General features: G+C 45.3%; 1 protein-coding gene across 3 annotated transcripts in view; it reads left to right on the top strand.

Annotated features, from left to right (window-relative positions):
- Positions 1–19308, top strand: part of HEPH (hephaestin) — a 54031-nt gene that overhangs the window by 18742 nt on the left and 15981 nt on the right. For 2 of the 3 annotated variants that reach the window (XM_083596277.1, XM_083596275.1), the window contains 8 exons: positions 2043–2182; positions 3754–3885; positions 6115–6326; positions 7270–7414; positions 9070–9282; positions 10331–10544; positions 13595–13743; positions 17957–18091. In XM_083596277.1, coding sequence (XP_083452403.1) covers positions 2043–2182; positions 3754–3885; positions 6115–6326; positions 7270–7414; positions 9070–9282; positions 10331–10544; positions 13595–13743; positions 17957–18091 — 1340 coding nt within the window. The remainder of the gene's footprint in view (positions 1–2042; positions 2183–3753; positions 3886–6114; positions 6327–7269; positions 7415–9069; positions 9283–10330; positions 10545–13594; positions 13744–17956; positions 18092–19308) is intronic. The other variant, XM_083596276.1, reaches the window with a different exon arrangement.

The raw sequence follows: 19308 nt of genomic DNA, 5'->3' as shown, positions 1-19308 counted from the left end.
ATCAAAACATTAGAGGAGCCTTTTGGATCAGGCCAGCGGCCCTTCTAGTCCAGCATACTATTCTGACCAGATGCCTCAAAGGGAAACCTGCAGGCAGGACCTGAGCACAAGCTCACTTTCCTGTAGTTTCCAGCAACTGGGATTCAGGAGCATAGCAGCCTCCAGCTGAAAACACAGCATAGTTATCCTGGCTGGTAGTTATCAGTTGTGTGAAGAAGTCCTTATCTGTCCTGAGTCTCCCAACATTCTCCTTCATTGATGTCAGCCAGTTCTAGTGTTAAATTGTGAGAGGAGGATAAAAACTTCTCTCTCTTCACTTTCCACAGGCCATGCATAATTTTATAATCTTCTATCATGTCACCTCTTACTTGGCCCAGATGCTGCAACCTTTCTGCATTATAGACCTGGGTATAGTGTTTTTTTAATGAAATAACAGGATGGATTATGCTTCCTTGAGAAACAGAACACTGGGTACATGTTTACAAAGCAACAGCTTTGTGTCCTTGAGGACAGTGGGGCTGCTCTGCAGTTGCTTTTTTGATAGTGTTTTAAGATTACTGAACAGTTGAGCTTTCTCATCCCATCTGCCAGCTGCCCTTTATCTGGCCATAGCTGTCAACTTTTCCCTTTTCTTGCGAGGAATCCTATTCAGAATAAGGGAATTTCCCTTAAAAAAAGGAAAACATTTACAGCTGTGTATCTCGGCTCCTTCATTTAAAGCTGGGGGTTCTGAATGAGCCTCCCTACCTCAGTCTTGATTTGGGTGAGAGCTACTTCTCTTAATTGTCTTACTTTTGGATCACTTGGTACACATTTTGGTATCTGAAGAAGTGTGCATGCACACGAAAGCTCATACCAAGAACTAACTTAGTTGGTCTTTAAGGTGCTACTGGCAGGAAAAAATTTTTTTTGTTTTGACTATGGCAGACCAACATGGCTACCTATCTGTAATTGGTACACACAGTGCTCTGTCAACACCACCCAAGGCCACCTTGATTTTAGCTGCTTATAAACAGCACGATCACCTCTAATCCACATTTAACTTGCACCATTTCAACCACACACAGCTGAAGGACCACTGGCTAAAATTCCACAGTTTAAATGCAAGCAAGGCAGAGAGCTTTAAAGCTCTTTTAGCACCAGGTTTTCCCTTCACGAAGAGAGTTTTCAGCTCTCTGCCTTGCTTAGGCAGCCCCCACTGGTTCTTGCAAGATCTCACAGGGCCTGATTCAGCAGGCTTTTCTTATGTTCTTATGACATTATCCACCTCTGGCCTGAGCTGACTAGCAAAGGGGAAATGCTCCCTACTTCCTAGGAACCCAACTTTCATGGAGTCAAACTATTGGTCCATCTAATTTAGGGCTTAGCCACACCTCTGTTCGCCCAGCTGCTTTCCCCTGGAGAAACCCAGTCTTTAGCCCTATCTCAGAACAAATAGTACTTGGGTTTTCTGTGGTTTGCCTTTTGTTCCAATTTAGTGCTGAAGAACAGATTTTCAAGGGGAAAGCAGCAGAGCAAAGGCAAAACCTCTTGGACCTGTGGCTGGAAAGTGCCGGACAAGCAGAAAACCATTCAGACTCATGCTTTCTAGGCAAGGAACAAGCATAAGTGTGGATGAGACCTCAGTGTGGTCTACACTGATTGGCGGGAGAGGCTTTCTATCATCTCAGACATGAGTTTTCCCCTGACCCACCTGGAGATGCCAATTGAACCTGGGACTTTCTGTTTGCTAAGAAGATGCTCTGCTACTGAGCCTCTCTGGCCCTTCTCCCCAAAGGCAATTAGCTGGACTTTTTCTCACCCACCTGCACTATCAGCCTTTATATGTGACACATAAACATCCTTCCCACCTCCCTAAAAAGACAGCGTTAATGATGAAAACAGTCTTATTTTGCCAAGTCTCTTGCATAGTTCAGCATGAAAGCTACTGTAGATCTTGGCTGATGCAGCTGGATTTGCAGAAGCAACAACAAAAGCTGCAAAATCTAAAGATTTGGTTGTTGTTGCTTCCTAGAATCACATGTTTGCTTCTTTGTGTTTAGTTCTTCAGAGCAGTTTTTCAAGCAGAATTCCACTAGGATTGGGGGAACATACTGGAAGGTCCAATACACTGAATACATGGATGGAACTTTTCAGGTGGAGAAGGGGAGGACAAAAGAAGAAAAGCATCTCGGAATACTTGGTAATACATCAAAATTAACTTTCCTGCCCAGCCAGATATATGGGCTATGACTTGTTACATTTTGAGAGGCACGGTGGGAAGTTTTATCTATTTATCTGGAAGATTTGTAACTCCCTCTTTCTGTCTTAACAGAGACACTCAATGCTGCTCACATCAAGTATAAATATTTTATGATCTGGGTGGGAAACAGGGATAGTTATTCAAAAGCCAGTGCACTGTTACAAAAACCTAAAGAACAAGAGCATTCCCAAAGATGAAATGCCTACTAGGAAAAGAATGGTATTCACAAGGCAGTGGAAAACCACCAAGGAGGAATCAGTCCACCCTCCCTAGGCAGGCAGAGTCCCACAATCTGGGTACAATCAATGCAGGGGCTCCCATATTTTGTTGCAAACAAAATCTAATTTTTTCTGTGTACATGATTGACTATCAATACACACTGTTTTTTTTAATCTTAGATTTTTCAAATGCATTCTGCTGGTTCCTGTCCACACAGCAATAGATAGTTTCTGATACAATGTTTTCTGGCCCCTACCCCCAGTCATTATTCTCCTGTCTTCTACTACCGTTGCCTGTTCTGGGCATGCATGGAGGTATTTCTGTAGCTGTGCATGAACACCTTTTTAAAAGTTTGGGGTTTTTTAACCAGAAATGTGCAAGTGCAAAACAGGAAATGTTGCCAGCTCCTAGTTACCATGTTTCACTATGGGCAAAATGTAGGTGGTAATGGCTACTAACTAAGATGGTTTTAAAAGAAGATTAGACAAACTCACGGAGGAGAAGACGGCTATGAATGTCTGCTAGCCATGATGGCTATGCTCTGCCTCCATGGCCAGATACAGTGAATGCTTCTGCGTCCATTGCTGGAAGCCGCAGGCGGGAAGAGTACTCTTGCCCCAGGTTCTGTTTGCGGTTTTCCCAAAAGAGACTTCTGGTTGATCACTGTGAGAACAGGATGCTGGACTAGGTGGGCTGTTGGCCTGATCCAGTAGGCTCTGCTTATGTTCTTATGGAGGCCTGTGCTATTTTGGGGCACACGTTTCCTTTTTTGCCTTTTAATATAGAGCAGGGGTCAGCAAGGTTTATCTTGCCTGGGCTGGATCGGTCCCGGGGAGATCCCTCTGTGGGTCAGATCGCATACACACCCGCGATTTTTGGTGTCTGCTTAGACGTGATTTCCGGTGCCACAGAAGCAAGTCCCCGCCCCACGCTGTGCCGGTTTAGCACAGCGCGCAAGCGGGCAGCTTGGTTTGGGAGCAGCTCGTGGGCCAGTCAAACGACCTCTGCGGGCTGCTTCCGGCCCATGGGCCTTTGGTTGCTGACCCCTGATATAGAGCTCTTGCACAATACTGATATTTAGCTATGCTAGAATTCTCGTAAATAGGTGCTTTCTGCATGCAGTGTTCAGTGGAAATAAGGCATGCTCATGCTGTTTGAAAACAAAATGGCTCACAGAGGGGGCAAACTTACAGACCAGCTTTAGTTGTGATTCCTGCATTGCATGGGGTTGGACTAGGTCCCTTCCAGCTCTACATTTCTATGACCTATGATTCCTGTCTTTCTCCCTGCAGGACCAGTGATCAAAGCTGAAGTCGGAGATACTATCCAGGTTACGTTTGCAAACAAAGCCTCTTGGCCTTTTAGCATTCAGCCCCATGGTGCGTTTTATGAAAAGGAATGGGAAGGAACTGCTTACCAGGATGGTTAGTTCTTACATGCACATTTTCATTTTAGCAACAGCTGTATAAAAACTCTTCACTCTTCACTTGCTTAGCAAGACCAGGATGAATTGCTTGGGGTGAAGAAGTAGAGGTTGTTTTCAGTTATTTCAGAAAGGGCAGGTTTCACAATGCTTTTAATGCAAGAGCTCCCTATGAGAAAGGGTTGCAGTGTTGGAACTTTCCAGTTTGGAGTGAGGTCTCATTCAGACCTCCTTTTGTGCCACATATTTTAGGATCAGGTCTCTGCTTTAAAGCTCCATGTCCGACACTCCCCCCCCCCCGGTGCTTTCCCCACAAAAACCCGCTCTTTACTGCTGAATCGGAACAAACAGCCATTTGGATTTTCCACGGGATTCTGTTTGCTCCGATTCAGCATCAAAGAGCAGGTCTTTCTGTGGAAAGCTGCAGAGCAAAATTTTTAAAAAGTGCTTGGAAACTGACTTTTAAAGTTGGACATCTGCCTGGAAAGCGTGAGGCTTGATATGTGTGGATGAGCCCTAAGAAATGGCATGATAGAAGTCTGCAAAATTGTGCATGGCATTTCGGAGAAAGTGGATGGAGAAAAGTTGACACATAGGGCTTATCCATGCTCCCACTTGTCCCATGTGTAGAAAGTATGAGACTGAGTGGTTTTCCTCTTGTCCTGTGCTTTCTAGGCATGGGGCCAAGCGACCTGCAATGTGGCACTGCCAGAGGAATTATGATTCTGAATAACAGTTGCTGGGAATCAGATGAGGAATCCTTTTTCAGCTAGGGGGTTGATTTCTCATATGGACAAGTTTCCAAGGGACCTGCCTCAAAATGGGAAGAAGCCCAGGGCAGTCCTCTCCCCTCCTGCGGTTTCCAGCAGCTGGCATTCAGAAGCATTGGAGGCAGGGCATGGCTATCCAGCCTAGTAGCTCCCCTGCCCATCAATAGCTCCCCTGCCCATTTTTGCCTCCAGCCCCACCCACCACTGATATGTGGCCCCTGGAAACCTGCCTGGAAGAAAATGCAGCCCTCAAGCTGAAAAAGATTCCCCACTTGCTGGGGGAGGGAGCAAGGCCCACTTAGAGCATGGGGTCTGGGAGCACAGGGGTTTCTCTTTCTCCACCCCACCCTTCCAGTTGTAGGGTGGCTCCGAGGCTTTGGATAGACACAAACAGAACCCCGAATAAGATGCAATTGCACTGTGTTCTTGTTGCAAGCCGTGCTGACAGCTTGGTTATGAAGTGGGGGAAACGAGCCAAACCACAAAAATTAAGAAGACACAATGCCATGAAAAGGTAGACAAAATAACAACTCAAATTGTCTAGGGATTGGAGAACTCTTCCTAAGAGTAGGTGTTAAAGTTTCTGAGGCCTCTTAGGGTAAGGCAGGTGGGGAGATAGTGGAGGTACAGTGGTACCTTGGGATGCGAATGGGATCCGTTCCGAAGCCCTGTTCAGATCCTGAAGTGAAAGCCTGCGCATCTGCGTGTGCGTGGATCACGTTTCGCCACTTCTGCGCATGCGCGTTACGTCATTTTGACCGTCTGTGCATGCGGCGAAACCCGGAAGTAACACGCTCCGTTACTTCCAGGTTGCCACGGAGCGGAACCCGAAAATACTTAACTTGAAGCACATTTATCCCGAGGTATGACTGTATATAGAATGATGGATGGTATGGAAAATGTAGCTTGAGAAATGAGTGTCTGCCTATCATAATTCTTAGACTCAGGAGATTGCTGAACAGCACTGGTCAGTAAGATCCAGACTGACAAGAGAAAACATTTCTACCCAAACATGAAATTAACCCCCTCACAGCACTGTCTCTCACCAGCTTCGCACCCTCCAGATAGTTCCCATGATCCTTGGCCATCTTTGTGGGGACTCATGGGAAGTGGAGTCCCGCAGTATTTGCAGCACATTAAGCAGGTTTCCCCCGGTTCGTGCTATCTCCCCCCAGCTGCTATGAACGGCTTTAAAATTTCGTTTATTTATTTTTTGCTTTTATATCCCACCTTTTCCTTCAAAGAGCCTGAGGTGTGGTGTGCATGGTCTCCCCATCACCATCAAATCCCCACAGCTGTGAGGTAGGTTTGACCAAGAGGCAGTGACTGACCCAAGGTCACCCAGCGAGCTTCATGCCCAAGTGGGGATTTGAACCCTGGTCTCTCCAACACTCTAATCACTACACCATAACTAGCTCTAATGATACAAGGAGTTGTATAACCCTTCTTGCTTTTCAAAGGCTTATCTAGGAACGGAGCTGCTGTGAAGCCTCTGGGGAGCTTTGTGTACCACTGGATGATCCCTCAGCATGTTGGGCCTACAGCCACCGACCCTCCTTGTCTGACCTGGATGTACTCTTCTGCATCAGATCCGGTCAGAGACACCAATTCTGGCTTAGTGGGGCCCTTGCTTATATGTCGGCCTGGGACTCTTGATGAACATAATAAGCAGGTATGCTTGGTTGCTTTGCCGTTGTGCCATTGACCAGTATCAGCAGAAGGGACTGGAGATGGGTAATTTTTTGAGACTCAACCTACATTAGTACTCCCATGCGACCACCATCAAAACTGCCAGCCCTACAGGGTCTGAATTCCCTGGCACCCTACTTGATTGACAGTGGCTTGTGGTTAGGTGGGTAGACTTGGAACATGATGGCGATTATTTTATTGCTTATATCTTGCCTATCCTCTCCTGAGTCCATGGCAATTAACAGCAAAGTTACAGCATTAAACACAAAGCAAAAAGTTTTACTTATTTACTTACTTTACTTATTTATAAGTATAATGGAACCTCAGTTTTCAAGTGTCTCAGAAGTCGAACGTTTCGACTTTCGAACTCCGAAAATCTGGAAGTAATTGCTTTGGTTTTTGAAAGATTTTTGGAAGCTGAACATGCCACATGGCTTCCGTTTTGAGTTTGCCTGTTGTATTGAGGCTTCTGTATTGAGTGGTTTTTGAACATTTTGGAAGTCGAACGGTCTTCTGGAATGGTTTACGTTTGAAAACTGAGGTTTCACTGTATATTTGTATGTGGTTTTGTCATTAAAAAATCTAAGCCATTTACAGCAATAAAACCATACAATAAAACCATTAAAAAGTTAAAAAACAGATATCAAATAACTATTGTAGTAGGACATGTTATTAACTGCCAGCATAGGCCTAGCAGAATAGAAAAGATTTCAGCAGAAATTTAAAAGTTGACAAAGAAGGCATGAATCTCCAGTGGCAGGGAGTTCCATTGACACTCAAGGCTTCGTTTCTCACTTTTGTGAAATGAGCCTCACCAACTCGGGGAATGACCAGCAATGCTCTTGCGACTATAACCAACAATGATTAGTGCATGAGAATAGGTATTTTTCAAAAGCCTGACATCCTGTGTGTTGTTGCTATCCTAGAAAGGTGTCGAGAAGGAGTTTTATCTCTTGTTTGGTGTGTTTGATGAAAATCTAAGTTGGTATCTGGATGCAAATCTGAAGTACTTCTTGAAAAAGGACCATCCTTTTCAAGATCAAAACTTCAAGGAATCCAACAGGATGCACGGTATGTCATCACGCCCACTCTTAGGGAATGAAGACGCAGTCGAACATTGGATTACCTAGAAATTAATCGGAGCACCTATCTGAAATATCTACTCTGAGCTATCACCTCAGAAAGGATGTTATAGAGTTGGGAAAGGTTCAGAAAGGGGCAACCAAAATGATTAAGGGGGTGGAGCAACCCCTCTGTAATCAGAGGTTGCAACATTTGGGACTTCAGTTTAGAGAAAAGGCATGTAAGAGACAACGTTTGTAAACAATCTATGGCATGGAGAAAATGGATAGAGGAAAGCCCCCCTCCTCCCATAACTCCAGAACGCATGGGCATCCAATAAAGCTGAATGTAAGAAGATTAAGGACAGATTAAAGAGAGGACTTCTTCACTCAGCGCATAGCTGAACTGCAGAACTTGCTTCGAGAAGAGCCAAGGATGGGCCACTAACCTATAGGTTTAGACAAATTCATAGAGGAGAGGACTATTGATGGCTACAAACCTATAGTACTGCTTTTGGGGGACAAGGGCAGGCAGGTGTGGAGGACTGTCTGGTCCTGAATGGGGTAACTGTGCCCCTGAAGGACCAGGTGTGCAGCCTGGGAGTCATTCTGGACTCACAGCTGTCCATGGAGGCGCAGGTCAATTCCGTGTCCAGGGCAGCTGTCTACCAGCTCCACCTGATATGCAGGATGAGACCCTACCAGCCCACAGACTGTCTCACCAGAGTGGTGCGTGCTCTAGTTATCTCCCGCTTGGACTACTGCAATGTGCTCTATATGGGGCTACCTTTGAAGGTGACCCGGAAACTACAACTAATCCAGAATGCGGCAGGGAGTGGCCACTGAGACTATATAACACTGGTCCTGAGAGAGAGAGCACAATTCAAAGTGTTGGTGCTGCCCTTTAAAGCACTAAATGGCCTCGGCCCAGTATACCTGAAGGAGCATCTCCACCCCCATTGTTCAGCCTGGACACTGAGGTCCAGCTCCGAGGGCCTTCTGGTGGTTCCCTCATTGAGAGAAGTAAGGTTACAGGGAACCAGGCAGAGGGCTTTTTCAGTAGTGGCGCCTGCCCCTGTGGAATGCCTTTCCATCAGATGTCAAGGAAATAAACAACTATGTGACTTTTATAAGACATCTGAAGGCAGCCCTGTTTAGGGAAGTTTTAAATGTTTGCTGTTTTATCATGTTTTTAATATTCTGTTGGGAGCCGTCCAGAGTGACTGGGGAAACCCAGCTAGATGGGCAGCTTATAAATAATAAACTATTAAGATATTATTCTTACAAGCCATGAAGGCCATGTTCTGCGTTAGCAAGTTGGAGGCAGCAATGCTTCTCAATGCCAGTTGCTGCAAACCACAGGAGGGGAAAGTGTAGCTCTTACGCAGTTTGCTGGTTTTCCATTGGGGCATCTTGTTGGTCATTATGAGAACAGGAGGCTGGATTTGATGGGGCCCCTTTGGCCTGATCCAGCAGGCTCTTACAATGTTCTTATTTATTTCATTTATTTCTTTTGTAAAGTTTGTACTCTGCTTGGTTGCAAAAAAAAAAAAAAGCCCCCCCCAATTCAAAGCAGTATATGAAAAGGTATGGTCTATGCATGAATCAAATAAATAAATGTCTCCTTTTTTGTTTATTTTCCTTTGGGGTTCCCCCCCCTTAAAGCCATTAATGGGTTCCTGTTCAGCAACATGCCTCTCCTAGATGTCTGCAGGGAAGAAACTGTCTCCTGGCATCTCTTGGGCTTTGGCAGTGAAGCCGATGTCCATGGCGCAACCTTCCAGGGAAATACGGTCTTGATGAATGGGATGAGGCGAGATGGAGCCAGTCTCTTCCCTCACACATTTGCCACAGCCCTCATGCAGCCAGATAGCGAAGGTAAATGCCTCAACCCATTTGCAACCTTTCTCTCTCATGCCCAAACCATATATTTTATGCATGCTTAAAAGCACAAGGTTTCCCTGAAAGAATCCTGGGAACTATAGTTTGTTAAGTGTCTTGGGGAATTACAGCTCTGTGAGGCGTGGGCTACATTTTGCAGGATGCTGGGGAGAGGGGTGGAGTGTGTGCTTCCAATGTATGGTGTAGACCAGTGTAGTCAGTTTAGAAGCAGAGTAAACATTTTCAGTCTAATCATAACCTTTACTGTCCAAGGAAACAGAGTTACGCAAGCTTTCAATAAAGGCCATGTAGAGACAGTGACCTTGGATATGCAAGATCTCTCTTCTAAATCCCTGGAGATGAATTTTTCAGGGTTTTGTTTTGCTTTCAAGCTTGAGGCACACGTCAGTGTGGTATAATAACAATGAATTGTAGGGCATAGTGCAATTGAAATTAGAACCTGGGAGGCCAGGGTTCAACTTTCCACCCAGCAATGAAGCTTAGTGGGCTCTCTTGAGTCACACCCTCCTTCTCAGCCAAATCTACCTCACAGAATCATTGTGAGGATAAAATGAGGGTTCGTTAGTTAGACCCATGGCTTGATATGATAGAACACAAGTCTGTCCTGCAAATGCAAGCCCGAGGGGGGGAGGTGACATGAATGAATTTCATAAAAATTATGCCTGGCAAAGAGAAAGTGGACAGAGAAAAGTTGCTCTACCTCTCTCATGACACTAGAATTTGTGGACATCCAATGAAGCCAAATGTTGGAAGATTAAGAAAGGTGAAAGGAAGTCCTTCGCAAAGCAGACAGTTAATAATAATATTATAATAATTTATTATTTATACTGCACCCATCTGACTGGGTTGAACTGTGGAACTCCCTGCAGTGGACTACAAAGCCCATCAGCCACAGCCAACACAGCCATATGGCACGGGGAGGGCATTCCTGTGCTGGCTGAGGCTGGTGGGAGTTTTGATTGAAAACATCTGGAGGGACCTGTCTGCCACCATCTTGCACATCTCTGTTTATGCTGCCCACTAGGGACTTTTGAAGTATACTGTCAGACTAGCAACCACTACCAGTCTGGGATGAGAGGACGTTACTCAGTTCAGCAGTGTGGGAAGAACACACTGTTTCCAGACCAGCAATATGAGCAAGTGAGGACCTTCTACATCATGGCAGAAGAAGTGGAGTGGGACTATGCTCTGGATCGCCATTGGGCACTGGAAAGATATAACAGCTCTGCGGAGGAGAGGTAACTGGTCTGCTTCAGAAAGGAGCAGGAGGACTAGATAGTCCATTGGCCTGATCCAGCAGGCTCTTCTTCTGTTCTTCTGGCTCCTCTCCACGCCAAGTTGGCTGAGTTAACTTTTATTTGCTTGCTTTACAGTATGGATTTGTATGCCACCTTTCAAAACAAAAGTTTCCATAAGAGGGCTTATAGTCAGTGTCATGATATTAAAAACAGAACAAAAACACAAATACCTGCAATTTTATAAAGAGACAGCATAAGACAATTACTAGGCCATACCCACAAAATAATGTTACAGTTTAAATACAGAGAGCTTAAAAACCCAGCTTGTCCTTTTAACCCAAAGGGGCAATGAGGTTGTCAGACCCCCATAACTTTCCTGAAGTTCTCAGGTTTGCTTGGCCATTACCGGGGGGGGGGGGTGACGGCTTGAATCTCCAGGTGGACAAGTCCACCTGAAAATATTATTATTATTATTATTATTAAGGCTGTGAGTGCAGCTTGCAAGCTTCAGCCTAGTAAAGGTAAAGGTAAAGGGACCCCTGACCATTAGGTCCAGTCGTGACTGACTCTGGGGTTGCAGCGCTCATCTCGCTTTATTGGCTGAGGGAGCTGGTGTACAGCTTCCGGGTCATGTCGGCAGAAACGCCGTTTACCTTCCCACCAGAGCGGTACCTATTTATCTACTTGCACTTTGACGTGCTTTCGAACTGCTAGGTTGGCAGGAGCAGGGACCGAGCAACGGGAGCTCATCCCATCGCGGGGATTCGAACCGCCAACCTTCTGATCAGCAAGTCCTAGGCTCTGTGGTTTAACCCACAGCGCCACCTTCAGCCTAGTAGGAGCCAGCTGAAAATCACAGCACAAACTCTCTGAGGGTATCTTCACTTCCCCCTCTCCCCCCTCCCCTTTTCTAGTTAGACTCTCTTTGCAGATTATTGCATAGACTTAGTGATTTCACCAAGACCTGTCCCCCATGACATCACTGGGGCCCACACCTGCGTCCCAGGTTTGGGCCCTGAAATATCAGGGTCTGTGAAGCTCCTGACCTGACAGTCTTTGGGGCAAAGAACTCAAACATACATTCCAGGTCAGTTTATTAATAATAGTAACAACAGCAGCAGTGTGTTTTAAGCACAGTTGCTGTGGTGGTTATCATTATTGTGATATTGTTCGTTTTTATTCATTTCATTAAAACATATTCTATGCTGCTTTATTCGGGGGGCAGGGGACCCCAAAGCTGTTTATGAAAAAGCTAAAGCAATAAAATTATAAGAAAGAAGAATTAACTGCAATAATTTGGGGCCCTTTCCAACTCGACAATTCAGTGATTCTAAGCTAAGAATTTTTCAGGGGGGTATATGTGGAAATCAAAATGACTATAAACTAAAAACAAATTGAAATTCACACCAACTTCATAAATGTATGGGTAGGCTAGCCTAAACAAAATACATATCTTACAGGTGCCAATAAGACAGCTCTGAAGGTGCCTGTGTGGTATCGTTAGCCCAAGGAATGTCTGTTTTTCTAAGCCTGGGAAATGCAGGCTGAATTGAGTGGTTAGTCGCAAAAGTTCCTCAGAGACTAGAACAAAGACACAGGCAAGAATTAGGGGTGCTTCCTGAGTATTAACCCCAAGTGATCCAGAAAACCAGGCTTGGCTGAATCACAGTCCACCCTCCTCGCTCCCCTGATAACATTCTGGGACACATTTCACACCCACCCATCCCACCTCCTGCTCCCTAGTTTAAAATGAGGCAGATTCCTCTCCTTTCCCCTGTTCTTCTTTGCCCCTTCCCAGCTTGGCTGCTTGCTCCTGCTGAAATCCCAGGCATTTGCCCTCTTCAGTCTTCCTAGTGTTTCAGACCATTCCAAACCTTGATTATCTGCATACAAAAGGGATGGCATGCCCTCTGGCCTTTTAACATGCTTCCTAATTCTTGCCCTGCTATTGCTCCCCAGCAGCACCATATGGAAGGTAGAAGATTTTTGAGGCTTTAAATGTGCAGATTTCAGCAATGTGGCCTAAGGAAAGAGGTGGGGAACCTAAGGCTGGGGGGCAAAGGAGGCCCTCTCTGGGCCTCAGCAGCCAGGGCTCCAACCACCCCCTCAGTTCCGCACACACCTGAGTGCTTTTGCCTGAGTGTCCTTCAACAGAATGCCTCCCACTTGCCGGAAAAGAGGCTGGGGAGACATGTGGGTGGGTAAAAGCTTCCGACTTTTGCACAGCTAGAACGCAGCTGATTGCAGAAAGATAACAGCAACATCCATTTTCAGGGCTGTCTTAAGCATATCCGGCCATGGTGCAAATATCCCTCCGGCGCCCCACCCTGCGTTTTACAGAGTTGTCAACCTTTTCCCAAGCCTCTGCGGGGATCGCTCTCCTCCGCAGGGGCTTGGGAAGGAAGCTGCATGTCTGCCAGCCATATAGTTGGCGGGGCGCAGCTTCCATCCTAAGCCTCTGCAGGGGTCGCTTTCCTCCTGCGGAGGCTTGGGAAGGAAGCTGCATGCCCACCAGCCATGTGGTTGGTGAGGCGCAGGTGGCGGGTGCAGGGAAAGGGGAGGCTGCCGGCAAAGCCACGCAGCTTCCCCACTCGCTGGGGTGCCCCTGAGAAGCTAGCGCCCTGGCGCAACGCGCCAGTAATCCCAATGGAAAAGACGGCTCTGGCCATTTTAGCTCTAGCCACATCCACTTTTGCCTCTCTGGCCCTGCTGATCCCTGAAATGTGGCCCCTTGAAAGTTGCTCATGTGGGAATGCAGCCCTGAAATCCCTGGCTGGAGGGATCTCATGAAACCATTCCACCACCAACACCAAGGGCATGCACCAGGATATTATCACTTTTAGTTCCCCTGCTAGTTCATAGCTGACCTGTACCCAGGTCCCCCTATGCTAAGCCTTTTCTAGGCATCTCCCAAAGCCTTTCCTCTCAGCGGGCTTCACATCTCCAGAAACCAGATTCCCTAGAGCCATGACCTGCCCAGCACAGACAAGATGTGTGTTATTGTTTTATTAATGCCAACAGAGCATCATTAACGCACAAAGGAACTTCAGCATTCACAGGTATAGCGACGTGTTTCTGAGTGGCAAGAACGGACTCCTTGGCTCCCGGTACAAAAAAGCAGTATACAGGGAATACACGAATGGGACGTTCAAGACCCCAAAGAGCAGGACGGATGGCGAGGAACACCTAGGGATCCTGGGTAAGGAGAAGGATTGTACACAAAGTAGGTGCTGCTCCTCTCACTTCTCCAGGAGTTAGTGATGGCCACCAAATTAGATGGGTTTAAAAGATGGCCCACTGACCTGATCCAGCAGGATCTTCTTTTGTTCCTGTGTTCCATTCGAGCAAGTCTGGGGCTTAACCTGCAAGCAAGTTTGTTAGATAGCACAATCAGAAACAGGCCTTTGGCTACAGGGGTCTTTTTTACTTATTTTTGCTTTTACTTTTTTTTACTTCCATAGAAAAGGGTGAATATAAATTAAATGCATCGGGGGGGGGGTGCCAATTGTCACTTTGATGAAAACAGCATTGCATGGACACTGAAAAAAAATGTGCACAAAAATCCCACAATGAACACCCATCCAGATGACCTGGTCTACACGTGCAGCAGAGTTAGATGTTTGAAAGCTAGAGACAGTAGAGTGCACTGCACTGTTTCAGACAGCAGGTGGGGGTATAACTTATGAATCAGCCCCTTTGTAAAAACATTCTCTGCAAATGAATTTTAATGCAGTAGGTGTCACAGGACTCTCTCGTTTTTCACAGGAATAGGCTAACTCAGCTATACCGCTGGAAATTGTTGCTAGATTTACCAGTTTTCTAATTAACAAGAGGTGGGTTTTTTATGGTTTGGTTTAGTTTGATACTCTAGGAGAGTGTTCAAAAAATAGGATGCCTTGTGGTCAGAGGCAATGCCTTGCATTCCCCGGCCTCAGAACCCTGCCATTCTGGTAACACTTCATATGTCTGCATGTGTAAACCAAGCCCGGTCACTGCTTTTTTTCCAGCTGGAGCTCACCGAAACCCAGTTCTGGCACCTCTTAGGTGGGTGCCATTGCCATTCTAAGAGAACAAGGGGGGTGTTTGTGGTGAGTTCTGGCACCTCTTTTTCTAGAAAAGCAGCACTGGAGGCATAAGGGTTTGTTATTCTGACTGGTGTGTAATTGGAATGCAGAGTTAAAGTAAATTATCACATCATCAATTCTAGCACGCAGGGGACCGCCTCTCCTGGTATGCCCTGCGGAGGACCTTAAGGTCCACAAATTACAACATTTTGGAGGTCCCAAGTCGCAAGGTGGTTAGATTGGTCTCAACTAGGGCCAGGGCCTTTTCAGTACTGGCCCCAACTTGGTGGAATGCTCTGTCACAAGAGACTAGGGCCCTGCGGGACTTGACATCTTTCCGCAGGGCCTGCAAGACAGAGCTGTTCCACCAGGCCTTTGGTTTGGACTCAGTCTGACTCTTATGTTTCCCTCCCCTTGTGGTTTTGGTCTATGGGCTATCATTAAAATGAGGCTGCTTTTTAAATTGTACCTTAACCTGTATTTTAAATTGGTCCCCCCTATTATGTTTTTATTGTAATTTTACTGGTGTTAGCCGCCCTGAGCCCAGCTTTGGCCGGGGAGGGCGGGGTATAAATATTTTTTAAAAATTTTTAATTATTATTATTATTATTACAATTGGCATTATTGTATTATGATTTGGTATTATAAATTGGTATTGACAACAAGGCTTTTATTGGGTTATTGTAACTGAAAACTAATAAAAATTATTACATAAAAAAAAGAAAAATAGCACTGGGCCTGATGTACCTTGGACTTCAAATTATCATCATAATAGACTCCCATTATAAATGTAAGAACTGAGGATGTCTAGGCAATCGAGGGTCTTCTCCCCCATTGTGATGCCTCTCCAGATGTAGATGGGAGTCTCTCTGTGGCAACATTCACAACACACATTTAAAGCAGTATCTGAGCACCATGCCACTTCAAACAGTCACGACAACGCCCCCCCTCAAAAAAAAAATTCTGGGAGCTGTAGTTTGTTAAGGGTGCTTAACGTTGGTAGGAAGCCCCTGTTCCCCTCCCAGAGGTACAATTCCCAGTGTGGTTTGATAATGCAGCTCCCATAATCCTTTTGGGGAAGCCACTGACTATTTAAACTGGTATAATAGAACTTTAATGGCATGATGTCAATGTGGACTGTATCTCTGGAGTGCTGTGTTCTTTTGATAAGTTTTTTCTGCTTTTCCCTCTCCATGGCTCTTCAGCGTACTGTGGGTAGCGATGGAAATTTATTATGTGCTGCTTATTATGGGCTGTTCTGTCCATGCCCACTCTTTTCTGCCCATGCCTTTCCCGCTCTCATGGGAAAATAGCTGGGTCAGTATAAATAACTACCGCAGCTTAGTCACAGTGCAAGCCATCAGAAGAGATGGGTCTGACGATAATTGCAGGGGAGCACAGCTGTACTAGGCACAAAACAAATCTGGGGCCCAGACTCTCAGCTTTTCTATTTCCTTCTTCTTTTTAAAAACGGTTTTATTAACGTTATTATTGCAATTCATTGCCATAGCGATTATATATGAAGCATTCTTGTTTTCTAAGAAGAAAAAAGAAAACAAATTAACTAGAAAAGGCGGGGGAGCGGAGAGAACATGAGATGTGGAAGGCGGAAGGGATAATATAACAAAAAATTCTATGGGGCAATTAATAAAAGGAAAAATGTCATCATTTACATTGTCATCCAGAAATGTAAGAACTTCGCAATACATTTTGTTTTCTTAATTATTTCAAATTGCCTTTTTCTTTTCTTTCTTCAGTTTTTTTGGTAATTGGTTTTTCAATTTCAATTAACAAAATATAGCCATACTAGGAAAAGGAGGCTTAGTAGATGTACAGAAAAGAAAGCTAAATAGCAGCTGATGGTTGTATTTTTAAACATTCCAAGAAAGACAATCAAATGAAAGTATCTCTCAATAAGTTTCCTTGAGTCTGTTGAGAGTGAAAACCATGTTTGATTGCCTTAACAAAGCCAATAAAAGGATGTATAGAAAGCGTTAGTCCTCCCATCGCACTGGATCAATATTCCTTTTGTGAAATGTTTGTCCAAAAGCATGAAGTCCTATACTTGCAAACTTCAGCCTTCAAAAAGATTTGCATTTAAAGTTTTCCAAATCTTTATGATCACTAATCTAGCTGCCAATAATAAATGGAGGATGAGGTTCTTATTGGTTATGTTCTTAATCTGAGGAGTAAAATAAGTGCTGCATGTTTCTTATACATAAGTTTTATCATTAAGATATTTTGCCAGGTTTTCCTTGGCTAATTAGTTGTAGCAGGGGGATCTTTGTTTCCCCATTTTTGTAGCTTTCCTTTCCTTTTGTAAAAGCCTCTTCCCCTTGAAGAATGAGAATTCTGAAGCAAGATATTCAGGCACCACTCTAACCAGTTCATTCAGGAAAAGTGAGCTTCCTCCTGCCTTTCAGTGTTTTAGCTAATTAAAATTGTTTGCAAAGATGATGCATGGGTGTATAGCAAGGTTTATTTTGGTGGGGGCAGGCCTTTTGTTGGGGTGACAGAACCTCAGTTAGCTATGCATTTTTATTGATTTTTATTGATTTGGGGGGACAACTATCCCCCCTGCCCCCGTGGCTATTCCCATGTAAAGGTAAAGGGGCCCCTCACCGTTAGGTCCAGTCGTGACTGACTCTGGGGTTGCAGTGCTCATCTCGCTTTATTGGCCGAGGGAGCCGGCATACAGCTTCCAGGTCATGTGGCCAGCATGACTAAGCTGCTTCTGGCAAACCAGAGCAGCGCAGAGAAACACCGTTTACCTTCCCGCCAGGGTGGTACCTATTTATCTACTTGCACTTTGACGCGCTTTCGAACTGCTAGGTTGGCATGTATAGTAGGCTAAATCAAACACACTCAGGTAAAAGCAGGCAGGGTTGTGCAGAACTGAGAGGCGTGGCCTGCACTGAGGCCTGGAGAGTTGCTTTCTCCCAAAGCAGCAGGTTAAAATAGTGCTTGCATATTTCACTTCAGAACTCTCATTACTTAGAGAATGGGGACTTACTTTGGGAAGCAAGCAAGTGGAGGGCGGGGCTGGGTCCCAAATTCACTCTGAACCTAGTATAGCAATGCCCCCTGCACGTCTTGGCAGGCTTGAGTAGACCCACTTCTTCCAATAGCTTGGACTGTGGAAACATTGAGATAATTCTTTGTACTGACCCAGCAATAGCCACAGCTACTGCATGAGCACATGCACATCACTGTATGAGCATTGTTATGCCACCCACGTATTGCTTTCAATGCACTGCTTTCAAGTGTACATCTTTTTATGTTGTTCTCATCCATTCCTAGTCACTGTCCCAACAGTGCTTGTTCCCTAAAGCATCTCCTTGCCTCTAGGTCCATTCATCTGGGCAGAAGTGGGAGACGTCCTCAATATTGTGTTCAAGAACAACGCCACACGGCCTTACTCCCTTCATGCCCATGGAGTCCTGGAGAAGAACAGCAACAAAGGCTCAGAAACAGCAATGCCTGGTGAGTCTTAGGCCTCTGCTGTGAGTTGTCTTGTCTAGCCTTGTGTAGACCCCTGTGTCATGTATAGTGGCCAAGCTTCTTATTAACTATCCCCTGCAGTGCTCACAGAGACCACCTGGAGTCCATCCTCAGGCACCTGTATGGTTAGAGGCTGGGTGGGCTCCCTATCATTTTGCACAGTCTGGGACCCATACCATTAGACTCGAGTGACAAGAAAGGAGATTCTGATGAAACATCAGGAAGAACTTTCTGACAGCAACAGCTGTTCAGCTGTGGAATGGACCCCATTGGAAGGTGATAGACTCTCCTTCCTTGGAAGTTTTTGGTTTTTTGCTTTTGGTTTTTTGCTCCTGAGCTTTCCCCGTAAAAACCTGCTCTTTAAAGCCCAATGGAAGCAAATGGCAACCCAAAGAAAACCCAAAGAGCCATTTCCTCCCATTAAAGGAGCCAGTGCGCTCCTTTAGAGAGCGGCATATCATGGAGAAAGCTCCAGAGGGAAAGGAAGGGGGGTGCTCAGATACAGAGCTTTAAAGTGTAGGCCTGAGCCTGGGAAGAGCAGGCCAAAAGGTAATTGTGGGTAAGCCCTTGATTTTCGATAAGAAACATTTCATAACTGGATATTTAAATGACTTAATTGTAAGATATGTATAGAAACCTGATACAAGTTTTAATCTTCTTCTAGTCTATTGTTATTTCAACTTTTCAAAAATTTTAAATTATTGTTAATTTTCCACATTGGTAATTGTATTATCTTTTTTTTTGCAAACCCTTTTGAGGTGTTTTTTAAAAATATAATTAAGCGCTGTACAGTATAAGGAACATGGGTGGTGCTGTGGTCTAAACCACTGAGCCTAGGGCTTGCTGATCAGTAGGTCGGCGGTTCAAATCCCCGTGACAGGGTGAGTTCCTGTTGCTCGGTCCCAGCTCCTGCCAACCTAGCAGTTTGAAAGCACATCAAAGTGCAAGTAGATAAATAGGTACCGCTGCAGTGGGAACGTAAACGGCGTTTCCATGCGCTGCTCTGATTTCACCAGAAGCAGCTTAGTCATGCTGGCCACATGACCCAGAAAAACTGTCTGTGGACAAACGCCGTCTCCCTCAGCCAGTAAAGCAAGATGAGCGCCGCAACCCCAGAGTTGTTCACAACTGGACCTAATGGTCAGGGGTCCCTTTACCTTTACAGTATGAATATTATGAAATAAATAAGTCGCTGAGAT

Source organism: Podarcis filfolensis (assembly GCF_964270895.1).
Source record: "Podarcis filfolensis genome assembly, chromosome: Z".
In the NCBI taxonomy this organism is placed as follows: Eukaryota; Metazoa; Chordata; class Lepidosauria; order Squamata; family Lacertidae; genus Podarcis; species Podarcis filfolensis.
Note: the sequence above shows the minus strand (reverse complement) of the source record. Positions and strands in the feature narration are given on the sequence as shown.